Source organism: Ursus arctos, unplaced genomic scaffold, assembly GCF_023065955.2.
Source record: "Ursus arctos isolate Adak ecotype North America unplaced genomic scaffold, UrsArc2.0 scaffold_2, whole genome shotgun sequence".
Lineage (NCBI taxonomy): Eukaryota > Metazoa > Chordata > Mammalia > Carnivora > Ursidae > Ursus > Ursus arctos.
The window spans coordinates 48,236,106-48,251,065 of NW_026622874.1; the positions used below are offsets into that span (position 1 = coordinate 48,236,106).

Sequence of the window (14,960 nt, forward strand, 5' to 3'; positions counted from 1 at the left end):
GGAAGATGTTTTATGCTTTGGTTGTTTGGTTTAGGTTTTTTTTTTTTTTTTTTTTTTTCCTTCTGAGTCTATAGCAAAAGGTTACATTTATGGAAGGTGGAAAAGAAAAGCTTTTTATATATTTAACTGTGCAAATATCAAAGTGTATGTCGTGGAACACCACTTCCTGCAACTTGAGAACTGGGTCTTTACAACTGTATTAAATGTTCTTTCTAGGGCTTTAAATTTCAATCAAAATTACACTTACTGAGAAAATGTCTTTTAATTCATATACGCGTTTGCTTCAAGATTCAATAAACATTAAAGGGCTGCGATCTCCTGGCATTCTACTTGGCACTGGATATGTAGCATTGAACAGGCATATACGCTCCTGGCAAGCTGGATGTTATGTTTAATAGAATAAATGGAGTATGAAGAATAATACAAATTAGGTACAGAATAATACAAAATAGGTACAGAATAATACAAAATTTTAAGTGAAAAAAGTACCATGAAAAGAATAAGTAAGTGGCATGAGAGGGGAAAAAAGGAGTTACTGGATTTATTTCGGAAAACAAGGGAGAACTCACTTAAAAAAAATAAGTGTTGCATTGCAAGGGGAGGATGGGCAGGGAACAAAAATGAATATGTAATATAAATAGCTCAAATATTGTTATGGATATTGAATACATTGTTTTTATTGGTTATTTACACAGATTAATACCTGTGTTTTACCAGTATTCCACATATACAAAGTCTTTGAAACAGCAGCAGTGTAAAAGTGTAAAGGATTGGAGGAGATAATGCTAAGTGAAATAAGTCAAGCAGAGAAAGACAATTATCATATGATTTCTCTCATCTATGGAACATAAGAACTAGGAAGATCGGTAGGGGAAGAAAGGGATAAAGAAAGGGGGGGTAATCAGAAGGGGGAATGAAACACGAGAGACTATGGACTATGAGAAACAAACTGAGGGCCTCAGAGGGGAAGGGGGTGGGAGAATGGGATAGACTGGTGATGGGTAGTAAGGAGGGCACGTATTGCATGGTGCACTGGGTGTTATACGCAACTAATGAATCATCGAGCCTTACATCGGAAACCGGGGATGTACTGTATGGTGACTAACATAATATAATAAAAAATCATTAAAAAAAAGTGTAAAGGATTGAGTGTAATAGATATATTTTGCAGAAAATCTCATAGGTACTAAATAATGAACATCAGAAAGGCATAAGTATCAAAATTAGATATACGGTGTAATAGTCTAAACACATGCATACAGTCTGAGCCTATTTCTCACAAGAACTAAGTATGGAAGATATTGCTACTCCCATTTTTCACATGAGAGAATGGTGCAGTATAGATGCCCTTCAACTCTTCCATGATCATACAGCTACGATAAAAAACAAAGAATTATCTGATTACAGGGCCACATGGTTTTCCTTCATTATTTTACTGAGATGTTAAAACACACCAAAAAGAGTTTGAATAATGTGGGGAAAACACAAAGAGTGAAATCTTACATTTGCATCATGATTAGCCTGATTTCTGGGTAAAAATAAGGAAAAATGTTAATGATTCAAATCAAACACATTAAACTGACACACTTAACCCTTATTAAAACAACTTGTAGTTGGTTTTAACGAGCTTTTTTCAACAATTTTCTTGAGCAGCCTGTAAGAATCAAGTCAAACATGTTTTAATAATATTTTCCTTCTCGGTGGGTACTTGTTCTGTCAATATTGATAAAACCTGAGGATTTAAATACACTGATTGACACTTTAGAGTTGTTTATTTTTTTTCATTTTTATTTTACTATTTGGCTTTCTGCAACATTAGTACTTTATGAAGCTAAGAGCAGATGAATGAGCAGTCACCATTTATACACTCTAATGCTACTCTAGATATTTTATGATGATATCACTTTTATTTCCTGTTGCTGGTTAGAATTTCAAAACAATAACTGACCCAATTATGTTCGCAATCAGCTTCCGAGTACCCTAGCGACATGACAATCTCTCCAGAAGGTATTCCATGCAGTATTTCAGTTCAAATCAAATATATCCACATCTAACCTTGTGCAATGAAAAATGAAAAAAAACTATTATAAAAAATATAATGAGCGTATACAAATATTACATAAAAATGTATCTATTTTCAATTGTAAACTGTGTGGATCTTTTATCTCCGTGAAATACCTGGAGCTAACCTAAGAAATTATAGTGAAGCTTTCAGAGCTAAGGTGAATTTTATTGCCGTACACCCAAAAAATGTCTTTATATTTATATAGCTTCGTGTTCTTTTGTGTTTCTAGAACCTCAACCTACTGGCTCACTCGCATCCAGTCTTTTCTCTACTGTAATGAGAACGGCCTCCTGGGCAGCTTTTCGGAAGAGACGCACTCGTGCACTTGCCCGAACGACCAGGTGGTCTGCACCTCGTTCCTGCCTTGCACGGTGGGCGACGCCTCCGCCTGCCTGACCTGCGCCCCTGACAACCGCACCCGCTGTGGCACCTGCAACACGGGCTACATGCTGAGCCAGGGGCTCTGCAAGCCTGAGGTTGCCGAGTCCACCGATCACTATATTGGCTTTGAGACTGACCTGCAAGACCTCGAGATGAAATACCTGTTGCAGAAGACGGACAGACGAATAGAAGTCCATGCCATTTTTATCAGCAACGACATGCGCCTCAATAGCTGGTTTGACCCCTCCTGGAGGAAGCGGATGCTCCTCACCTTGAAGAGTAACAAGTACAAGTCAAGTCTGGTCCATATGATCTTGGGTCTCTCCTTACAGATCTGCTTAACTAAAAACAGCACCTTGGAGCCCGTGCTGGCTGTGTACGTCAATCCCTTCGGAGGCAGCCACTCCGAGAGCTGGTTTATGCCTGTGAATGAAAACAGCTTTCCAGACTGGGAGCGGACTAAACTGGACCTCCCACTGCAGTGTTATAACTGGTCTCTGACTCTGGGCAACAAATGGAAGACATTTTTTGAGACAGTGCACATCTACCTGCGGAGTCGCATCAAGTCAAATGGCCCCAATGGCAATGAGAGCATTTACTACGAACCGCTGGAATTTATTGACCCTTCCCGGAACCTGGGTTATATGAAAATCAATAACATTCAAGTGTTTGGTTACAGCATGCACTTTGACCCTGAAGCAATTCGGGACTTGATTTTGCAGCTGGACTACCCCTATACTCAGGGATCCCAGGACTCAGCACTTTTGCAACTTCTAGAGATAAGAGACCGTGTAAATAAACTCTCCCCACCTGGTCAGCGTCGTCTAGATCTTTTCTCTTGCTTGCTTCGTCATAGACTCAAGCTGTCTACTAGTGAGGTGGTGAGGATCCAATCTGCTCTGCAGGCGTTTAATGCCAAATTGCCAAACACAGTGGATTATGACACGACCAAATTATGTAGTTAACCATAAATGTCAAGCACAACCCAAAATCTTGAAGGAGTTTTTACAGTGCTTTTGTGGAACAGTTTATGTTTGGAAGAGTACATTTAAATTGTCTTTTCAATATCTGTCTTATATCAGTCAATAACATTGGATGGCAATTTACACACATGAACTTGCTGACAATGAATATATTATACTGCAGTTTTGGTTTATGAATGAAATAAATACTGACACCAGTCTAGAAGACATTCTACTTTTTACAATAAATTTCATTTGTAATTTTATATGTTCCGTGGCAATGCTTTTGTGCATTACATCCTCTAGAGGGAACATAAAAAGATACCAATAAAATTTTGTAGCTGAACAGTTATTAAAAAGAAGTGCTGTGGGATTCCTTTTTTCCATGAAATGAGTTTTATTTTGATATAGCTTGTTAGAACCTGGGGAAAATTCACCAAGAGTTTTTTAATGGAAACATTTGAAGGTCCCCTTCAATAGCCTTTAGAGAAAACCCAACTAGATAGAATATTTAATATTCGGTTGTATTTTTATGGTCAACAGCACAACGGCAGTGGTACCTTTATTACCTGTGCTTATAAATCATTCCTAGAGACACCGTCATTATTAAAACAAAGAGATAAACTATTTCCCGACTAAATATGAGAACATTCTGGCAAATATACAGAAAAACCAGTGTGATTATAAGCCCATGATGGAGAAAGTAAACCTCTTATTTCCTTAGCAAATTCCTTTGTCTTGCTTTCCTTTCCAAATTCTAATAACTGATAATCAGCATACCCTGCACAATCATTTTCATTTCAAACACTGAAAACCTAGTTATTCCAGCACTTTACCAAAGTCAGTAAAATAACATTTCTAGAATTCTCAAGTTGTAATGCATTGGTATAAAATCATTAATCAAATAAGTAATTCAGATGTAAATAGACTTTTTTTTCCTCTCAAAGAAGCTTTACTAAAATGTATTTTGAAGACCAAACTCATTCAATATAGAACTGATTTTAGTTCAGATTTTTGGCTTGAAATTTGTGTTCCCATATTACCCATGGTATAACATTAGACATATAATTTGTACTTTTTTACTAGGAATTTAAATTACATTTCTGTTTAGATATATGGGTGTATCTGTACACTGTAGTTATGATATTTACTATTCAGCTCTTGTTTAAATATTTCATAAACAATTCTTGTAGTTGAAACAAATGCACTGTTCAGCCCAGCTTTCTTATTGAAGTCACAGAGTCATTTCTCGGGGCACTGAGAAAGGAACCCATCACATGAATTAAAAGAATAAGACTGATGACAAAAACATTACATAGACATTCTAGATTCTTGGGCTGTTTGTTTTTTATTCCAAAGTATTTTAGAACAAGTAGACAGTTCAGACAACCAATACTTACTCAACTTACCATAGGCAAGGCATTGTTTTTCCACCCAATATCTGAGTAGATGATTTTCTTTCTTTTTTTACCCAATTTTTCTGCTATTGTAGATATTTCCATAGAAAAACATATACAATTATTAAATGCCATATTTCTGTATCGTAATAGATATCCTCTTCACTTAATTCTGACAACGCTATGTTATGGATTATTATACCCATTTTCTTGGTGGAAACACACACACACACACACACACACACACACACACACACACAAAACAAAAAACAGGCTCAACCTGGTTTTTTTCAAATTCCCCAAGATCACAAACCAAGAAGGTGAAAGACCAAGATTCCAACACAGACTTTTCTGGAATGAATCTGTCCTCTTTTCACTGTATCACTGAGCTTTAAATGAACCATCCTATTTCTGTATTTAATCTTATCATATGTAAAGACTTATGGCAAAACAAGAATCAATTACACAATTGAGGTCTAAGTCATTATAAAACACTCTCACAGTATACTTGAACAATTAAATAAAACCAGAATTTATCATCCAAAATCAATCATCCACAGTATGATCAAACTTATCAAGTATAAACAATACATTTCAAAAGACATTCAGTATAAAAGTCAAAATTGCCACCAGGACTTTTTCCAGAAGAGTCTTGGAGGCCCAGATGTCCAGAGCCTCTGAGACCTATAAACCACCAAGCAACATGCATGGTCACCAAAGGACACTGAACAGCAATCACTCCCTGGAACGTAAGGAAATTGTCAGTAATGCTACTTCCTTTATGGCTCAGCTCTCTCTGACGTGGTTGGCTTAGGAGAGAGAAGATTCTACAGCCACAGGTAAGAAAGTACATAACTAGGCTTTTGTCCCGAGACTTCTTGTGCCTGGCATGTGTTGCCAGAAAAGTCCCATCAGATATGATCAAATTATCTGAGTTCCAATTGTCATTGTAACACTGTCCATGAATTCTTTACATCTCTGAGTCAATTTCCCCCCTCAAAGTGGAAAAGTGATATGAATGCCTTTCTCTGAACATTGTGTCTAAGATAACATGAATACACTATAAGTGAATACACCAAGAAAATTCTAGAGTGCTAGAGTTAAAGGATAAATAATCAATATACATTTTTACATTTCAGATATATTACCAGCTATTAAATAGTGTCCAAGAAAGCAATAGACAGTATGATCTAGCTTAATACAACATGTGTTTGCCAATGTATGGGGGGAAATGCAGTCTGTAAGCATTTCATTTTTCCTGAATTAACTTACATGTAGTCATTTTTGTTCATTGTTACTTGGGGAATTTGAAAAATTTTAATAAAAATAGCTTTACTGTCAAAATCTTCTCTAGAGCAAAAGATCAAGAGGTATATATGCAAAAGCATATTTTGAAAAGCAGGGTATTTGATTTCTTTTTCAGTATTTCTACTTCAGGTCTCTAAATTAGGGATTCATTGAATTTAATAAATGTTATGAAACTCGCAGTTCTGAAAATCAGATATTTATTAAGGATATATTTTCATCAGAAACATCTTTTACTGCTCTAGCTATTTTGATGACTAATATACTTTGACTTGCCTCCCTATCCCTGGATTCTCAAATTGATTTTTAGCAAGTTAAATCAATATTCAAATGATCACTGTCAGCGCACACACACACACACACACACACACACACAAGCACACACACATACACAAGCTAAAATAGCTGGTGGACTTCTCTAACTGTATTTAAATAATGCAAGAAAATTAATTTTCCTTCTCTTTTTTTTGTGATTCTTGTCAAGATAGGAGGAAATATTTTGGAAAGAACCAAGAGCAGGTACTGCCCTCTAATCATACATGTCCTTTCTTTGTGAATGAGCCTCCTTTTTTTGTCATGAAGGATATTAATGATCTCTTCAGTTTGAACAGACCTAAAATTTGTTCATTTGAGGAAAATAAGCCATTTGAAACAATTTAAGATCAAAATAAAGCTATATATATTTACTAAAGTGGAAGTTACAGAATATAGAAATTCAACTGAAAAGGATATTAAGAAGTTTTGGAAACCTAGTAGAAAATACAACTTTATTTTAAATAATAAACTTTGCTTAAGAATTTAAAAAGCTACATATAGGTCTCTCAAATCAATGTGACAATTGAAAAAAAGAAGAACTTTTAAATAAATCAAGCTTAGAGAAACTGTAATAGCAATCTCGTTCTGATTCGATGCCTAGACCATTTAATTAGAATAATAATCCTTGAGCAAAATTGCATTTTCCCTTTGGTCATAAGTATGATATTTATCGTTTGAAACTACAAAGTCGCAGATGTTAAACTTGCGGTATTCTTAGGCAATAATTGGGCCATCAGCTGAATTTTTAATATCTGATGGTTTATATTTTGCCAAGCCCATTCACTGCACTACTGCCCTACTGCTTTTGACACTCCCCTTTCCTCTCCTCCATCAACACGACCAGAGTTATATTTCTACCTTCAGGTTTTCCTAGAGATAGAACTATAAAGTATAATTCAATCACTCCATAGTATTCCAATATTTGGTAAATATATCTTCACTGGCCATTTTTACCCATCTCCATTTCTTTAACATGTAGGTAACATTAGCTATTTTAATGAACCATGAGTGACTGATGAATTGGAATGTCCATGTCAAATCATTTGATATTAAAGACATGCAGCCAAGTGTGGTAAATTAGTACACATAAATGAAATTCGATCTGAAATAAACACTCCACACTTGGAGTTATCTCATGTGCTAGGAGTCAGACTAACCATTTAATGACTGAAGTACCATTTCATTCTGTGATTATATAGTATAGCTATCACATAATAACTATCTTATATAAAAATGGATTAATTAAATACCTATGCAGTATTTACCATGAGTAAAAGCACTGTTCTGAGAGTAGAGTGAATACAAGGATTTCGGGGTAAGATAGTGACCTGATCACAGATTTCTAACCTGCCTCTCCCTCCAACCAGCCCTATTATGGGTGTAAAAAAGTCCTGGGAGGGTCTTCAAAAGTGCAATGATGAAAAAAAAAAAGCACAATGATGAATAAGTAGGAAAAAAATTGGCCCATAAAAAGGATTTGTAGCAATAATACAGAACATGACACTCAAAATGTCAACAGTAATACATTTAAGTATTAATTATATATAACAGAAAACTGAAATCAATTTCATAATTTTACACAAAAGCATTTGAAAAGGCATCCCATACATTTTTGATTTTTGAAACAGATATATAGTTTTGTTTGTTCATTAATAGTAATGTGGACAGATTCTTTAAAATATACCAATTCCAAATCAGGAAAGTAAGGGAAAAAATAAGTAAAAACTCCTCTGTAGAGTGAATATGCTCTATATTTATGTAGATTCTATACTTAGTATTTAAGAGATCTAGGATAATTAACGTAAAACTTATTATAAGAATAAGAATAATAATGTTTAGAATACTTTTAACTAAACCACCAATGAGTTTGTAATGGGAACAAAAAGGCTTTTAATTTTTTATAGCAAAAACAAGCTACTAGACCCTTATTTCTAATATAGTTGGATACTTATCAACATAAATTGGAAAAGTTTTAATACATAAGAAAAAACTTTAATGGAAAGGACAGAAACCTAACTAGATAAATATAAGAAATAAACTTAAAAACGTATTGCAAAGAAAAGTATAAAATGAAACTGACAGTTTGGGAAATATATATAATACTATCAGAAAAGTACACTAAACTATGTGTAAAAGATGTGAACTCCATTCCAAAGTAATGTTTAAGTTTACTTCCAGTTAAACAAAATTTAATGGAATCTTTTATTTATCATACACATAACACAATAATTTGAAAAATGAGAAAGAAATGGTTGGGAACAAATAAATCAATATGGAAATAAGACTAATCAATGGGAACATCCATTAAAAGACATTAAAATGTATAAGTGGTGGGAAAATGTAGTAAAAGAAATAAAGGAGGTGTGAAAGGGCATTTATGGGAAAATTATCATTTTACTTTTTTAAAGATTTTGTTTGTTCTTTAGGGAAAGAGAGAGAGAGAGCACGCATGAGGAGGGGGTAGAGGGAAGTGGGAGAAGGAGAGAGAGAATCTCAAGCAGACTCCACACTGAACACAGAGTCTGATGCAGGGCCGGATCCCAGGACCCCAAGATCATAACCTGAACCAAAACTGGTCATCTGCTGCCCAACCTACAGAGCCACACGAGCACCCTGATAAAATGGTTATCTTAAATAGTTAAGGGGAAGGTGGTTCCTACTGGCTGGGGCATTTGATTTTCTATTTGGAGAAGGGGGGCTCATTAATCAAACGTATATCTTAAAGCAAAAGCAAAAAACAAATTAAATTCTAGTGTCTTAGGGAGTTAACATTATTAACAAGAAATAATGCAGTTACTAGCTGGGAGATCTTAGTGTTAGGAGGTCGTTCCCTAGGACAGAGATTTCCAACAGAAAGATAATTTCAGCCCCAATGCAAGCTATGAATGTAATTTAAAATTTTCTTACAGCCATGTTTTTTTTAGAAAGTAGAAGAAAAGAGAAATACATTTTAACATATTTTAATTAAACCAGTGTATCTAAGATATTATAATTTCAAGTGTAATTAACAAGAAACATTATCAGTGGGATATTTGTATTATTTTTTGGTGCTGTCTCTTGGAAATTTGATGTGTTTTACACATACCTCTCAGTTTGGACTAGCCACATTTCTAGGCCTCAGCAGTCACAAGTAGCCAATGGATACTGGTGACAGTGCAGTTCTACTGCGTGACTCTCATTCTTCTTGTGTGGCCTCAGCAGCCTCATCTATGAAGTGACTTTTTCTAGGTGGGAGAGTATCCTGCCATCTTGATTCAACTTCTTTATCGGTACTTTATAAGTTTTTGTTTGTCTATTTTCATTATCTTCATTTAAATATTTTTTAAGTCTTTTCCTATGTTTTACAGGGTGGTTAAAAACTGAACTAATTGAATAGCATGACTCTAGTTGCTCACTAATTGCTCCTCCCACACTTATCTTAACTACACTTCCTCCTTTATCCCAGGGTTGATGGGATAAAACACGGCCTCTGTGTTTCAGTTTCCATTTAATTTGTGGACTTGGACAATTTCTCCTGCTTTCTTACTACTTAGCTCTGCTTAAAAGGACAGTCGCATAGTTGTTTAATTTGTCAACTTTAAATGTTTGTTAAGGAGCTTTTTTTATTGCTGAGTCCTCTGTGTTGATGGAAGTCCACAATTCATCTTCTTCTTCTAATTCCCTTTGATACTTTTCCAATCCGTCTTCTGCCTAGTCACCAGCAGGAACTTTTACATTATAAACCTTTTAAAGTGGTAATGTTACACATCTCTCTGCAGAATAAGGATCTAACTCTTTAGCTGGCATGTAATTCTTTTCTTAATCTAGCTCCTGGCTATTTCCCTATCCTCTGCTTTCAAAGTATTTGTTGCATATCAAACGATGCCTTCAGTGCAAAAGTGACATGCTCTTTCGTGCCTCCAGATATTTTCTTCTGCAGCATCTTGTCTTCTGCCTGCAACATTCTTTCATCCTCTACCACTGATCGCTTTCTAAAAAACAAAGTAGTAATAATTCCCATTCATGAGTCAGATAAAAAATCATCTCATATTTGAATTTATTCTTCATCTTTCCATTAGTAAGATGGATAGTCCTTTTTATACTCCAATTGCAACAACGTAAAAATGCTAACCTTTTTGTTATTTTACAGTACTAATTTTTATAGACCCATTAGACTGTAGGTTTTTAGAAGGCAGAAACTGTGTGTACTCATATTTTTAAAATATTTAATGTTTACAGTTATTGACAATCCTGAAATCGAGTTTCTAGTACCCAGCAAACTTTGTAAGTCCAGTAACTGGTGGTTCCATGAATAAATGATATGGAAAGGTAGTTCTGAATTGAAAGATGCCGTAAAGATTCCTTGAAAGATGGTCATTAGTAACTATTTCAACCTCTTGCATTCCTTATATTATACTAAATTTGAAATCATCACAGCTAAGACTCAACAGTACAAAATAAGCAATTTTCTTTTCTTTTCTTCTAGATTTAAACATCATTATTCAATCCTTTAAATAGTATTCATTGGTCATTTTATCAACAAAATATGGCTGATCCCACTGCTAGAGCTTGGTATCATTTACCTGAGATATGTCATCTTTTAATATGTAATAAAAGGTGATGATTAAAACATTTATTTCAAATATAAATTTAGATGTCCTTCCCTTAACAAGCCATCTGTATAGTACCCAATATAAAAAGGAAAAGAATGGAAAATGAGTAACTCCCTCCAGAAAATTCACTTCTTTGATTTTCATACAACAAAGCTAATAAAATTAATTGTTTTAAATAAAACATATTTGGTGGAAAATCACAATTACTTTAATAGTTGTTTTATTATTAACTTATTTTATAAATCTCTTAAAGTAAGTGGTCGATATTTACTATTTCCTATAATTGACAGCCCTCCTCTACTTTGAGGCCACTGAGGTAAAAGACTGACTGGTGGAATCAATATTTCAAAAAACATAATTGGACTTTTGTATTTTCTTTTGCATTTTTGTATTTTTTAAAGGTAAAATTTAGCCATGCCAAATAATTTTCTAGATTTCCAGGCTCTCTAATATTTGTATAATTATTATACATAGCTTCAATAAATATAAAAGCATGTCTTTCTTTAAATATTAAAACTAACAAAAAATATTATACCTAAGCCATTTAAATGCAGATTGTAGTTGTAAATATGTGAGATAAATTAATTCATTAAAATGTACTACTTATTACTTATAAGGAAGTATTGAGTGTATTAAATGTCTTTCCTCAGTTATACTTATGAAAACTCTATCATGATCTTGAGTAGAAGAATGCTATACTCTAGTGTGCTATTTGTCTGATTTCATTTGGCCAGGAAAATTCTAGTAAGAAAAAAGACAATTTATAAAATACATATATATATATCATATAATGTCCGTTATACAATAATTCACTGTTACGTTCTCTGACCACCAAAAACAACTTTACCAGAAAGTCTGTTATCGTCTATGTTAAAGTCACAGTTCAAAAAAATTCCTTCTGTAATAAAAATGTTCTCATCAACATTTTGCATTAGATCTAATCATTATTTTCTTTTAAAATAGCAAAAATTTATATTACATGTACTAACCACAAATATATCCAGTTTTACCAGGAAATGAAATATATAGGAGGCAGAAGGATCCAGAAGTGGATTATAAAGTGATGCGTATGAAATGAATTTAAGTATGGTTTTGTGTTTTTATATTTCTATTTAATATTGAACCAGGTTAAAAAAAAAAAAAAAAGAAAAGAAAAAAGGGAGAAAAAACATACACACGACATGTTTCTACTCTCCAATTTGCCTCAGTCCCATCTGATTTTTTTTTCTAAAAAGATTCTGTTACAAATTTTAATAACATTAACTTAGTTTCAAGTTGTAAACTACTTGCTTGCTTTTAATTAAAAAAAAATTCTAACATGTCTTCCTTATTCAAAATTTAATTGATTATTCAAAATTAATTTGGTGTAATAGAGAGCTTCAAGGCCCTGATGATCATTCACATTCCAGATTATTGCTTACTATTTTTTTTTGCAATTAAGTCATTCCATTTCTATCAGTATTGACTCAATGATTAATTCATTTATCAAATAAACATTTACTAATACATGTCATAGACTGTGCTAGGGGTTGATCATACAAAGATTGTTAATGTGATCATTGCTCTTCAGGCCCTCAGTATGGTAAACAAAAAAATAAAATTAAGTAAATAAGAAAAAGAGTGGGGTGGAGGGAGTTTTTACCCTTTCACTTGTGTGTCTGTAATGAAAGGGTTAGTGTAAGTATACTAATAAAATTGATCATAATTCAGAAATTTAATTTTCTATTTTTGCTTTCATCTTATTTATATAATTAAACTTGACTATAATAAACATCTAGGTTCATGCAGAAAGCTCATGGAATTTTCTAAACTCCTTAAAAATAAACTCATGCAATATCCTTTCAATTAAATATGCTCATAATTAAATTTTATACATTAATAGCAAAATGATATGCAATAAAATATAATGTGTTAAATATACAAAGTAAAACATCGTAATTTGACTTTCAGTTTCAACAGTGACATAGAAAGAGCTTGAAAATCATCTCTTCTTTCTATACAATAAGAAAAACTAAACTCCCTGAAAATCAGTGACTTTTATTGAACTTATTAGAGAACTAGAGAACTGACTTTGCAGATCAAACCACAACCTCAGCGTCTGGAGAAAAAAGTGAATCCAGAGAATAAAAGCCAAGATATGCTTCTCAGGAGCAGAAGCTGCTGGAGCCATAAACTGGTGGGAACACCTCAATGGTAACTTTTATGAATTGCTTAAAGGTGGTCTTGGTCCAGCACAAAGTTAAGAATCTCCTGGGAGCATTCTTAGCTGCCCTATGACCCACCCCTCTTTGTGAATTTTACCTTTAGGACCAGCAACGGATTCTCATGGTGAAGATCAAAAACAATGACCACAGGTCTGACAGAGGGAGAGGAAGACAAATCATTGTGAAATATGCCCAATATAGCACGTCTACATTTCAACAAAAAAATTACAAGGCATGCCAAAGAGGAAAAAAAAAAAAAAACTGGAATTTTCTAACAGGGAATTTAAAATAACTATGTTTCACATGCTAAAAACTCTAACGGAAAAAGTAGAAAACATGCAAGAACATATTGATAATGTAAGCAGAGAGACAGAAATTCTAGTAAAGTATCAAAGGTAAATGGTTGAAAACAAAAACACCTGAAGAGAAAAGAAAAATGCCATTGATGAATTCATCAGTAGATTGTATGAAGTTGAGGAAAGAATCAAAGATTCATGGGTTTAAAGATACATCAATAGAAATTTCCCAAACTGAAAAGCAAAGAGAAAAAAGTAGTGAATGAAAAAAATAAATAAAAACACAATTGAACAATTGTGCATTATAATTTCTGTACCCCCAAATTGTATAGGTTTGATGCCCTAACCAGCAGTACCTTAAATGTGATTGTCTTTGGAGAGAGGGTGTTTAAGTTAAAATGTGGGTCATTAGTATGGGACCTAATCCAATATGAAGGATGTTCTTATAAGAGATTAAGACACAGACACACACAGAATGACGACCTTGTGAAGACACAGGGAGAAGACAGCCATCTCGTAGACAAGGAGAGAGGCCTCAGAAAAACAAATCATACGATTACCTTAATTTTGGACTTCTAGTTCCCAGAATTGTGAGAAAAAAAAATTTCTGTTCTTTAAGCCACCCAGTCTGTGGCAACTTTATTATGGTAGCCCTCTCACACTGATATAACTATGGAACAATTTCAAAAGCTGTAACATAAAGATAATCAGAATAACAGAAGACAGAACAAAATATTTGAAGCAGTAATGACAAAGAACTCACCAAAATCAGTGATAGACAACAAATCACTGATCCAGGAAACTCAAAAATTACCAAATAGGATAAATATCAAAAATTCTAAACCTAGACAAATCATGTTTGAGCTGCAGAAAGTCAAAGACACCTAAAAAATCTAAGGGAAGGGAAAAGACATTCTCATCCAACAAAACAACCCCTCCCCAACAACAACAACAACAAATGAGAGAATTAATTACTAACAAATTTCACATTTTTTTCTACAAAAAATATTTTAAAAACATTCTACAGGGAGAAGGAAAATTGTATGGGTCAGAAATTTGACCTATGTAAAGAAGAAGAGCATTAATAAAAGAACAAATGTGGGTAAGTAATTTCTTTTTCTTACTGTTGGTTGATCTAACAAATAACTGTTGAAACTATTAAAAGCAACAATATGATGGGCAATTTTATATATATATATATATATATATATATATATATATATATATATATGAAATAAATGACAGCAATGTCATAAGAGATCAGAGGAAGGTATTGGAAATACTCTGTTACAAATTACCTGAATTAACATGATGCTGCATAGTGTTGTTTTTTAAAGTTGGAATTAAGACAGTAAAAATATGTATTATTCACTTTAGAACAACCGCTCGACATATATATTTTAAAAACAGTGTAACTGATGTGGTAAGAAAGGAGATAAAAGG

The 14,960-nt window shown here is 33.5% G+C and overlaps 1 protein-coding gene across 2 annotated transcripts in view; it reads left to right on the plus strand.

The window, feature by feature from the left end:
• BRINP3 (BMP/retinoic acid inducible neural specific 3) overlaps window positions 1-3,629 on the plus strand; it is a 376,710-nt gene extending 373,081 nt beyond the window's left edge. For both annotated transcript variants that reach the window (XM_057315546.1, XM_026517375.4), the window contains exon 8: window positions 2,295-3,629. In XM_057315546.1, the coding sequence (XP_057171529.1) occupies window positions 2,295-3,411 (1,117 nt within the window). In that variant the 3' untranslated portion in view covers window positions 3,412-3,629. The remainder of the gene's footprint in view (window positions 1-2,294) is intronic.
• The last annotated feature ends 11,331 nt before the right edge of the window (window positions 3,630-14,960 follow it).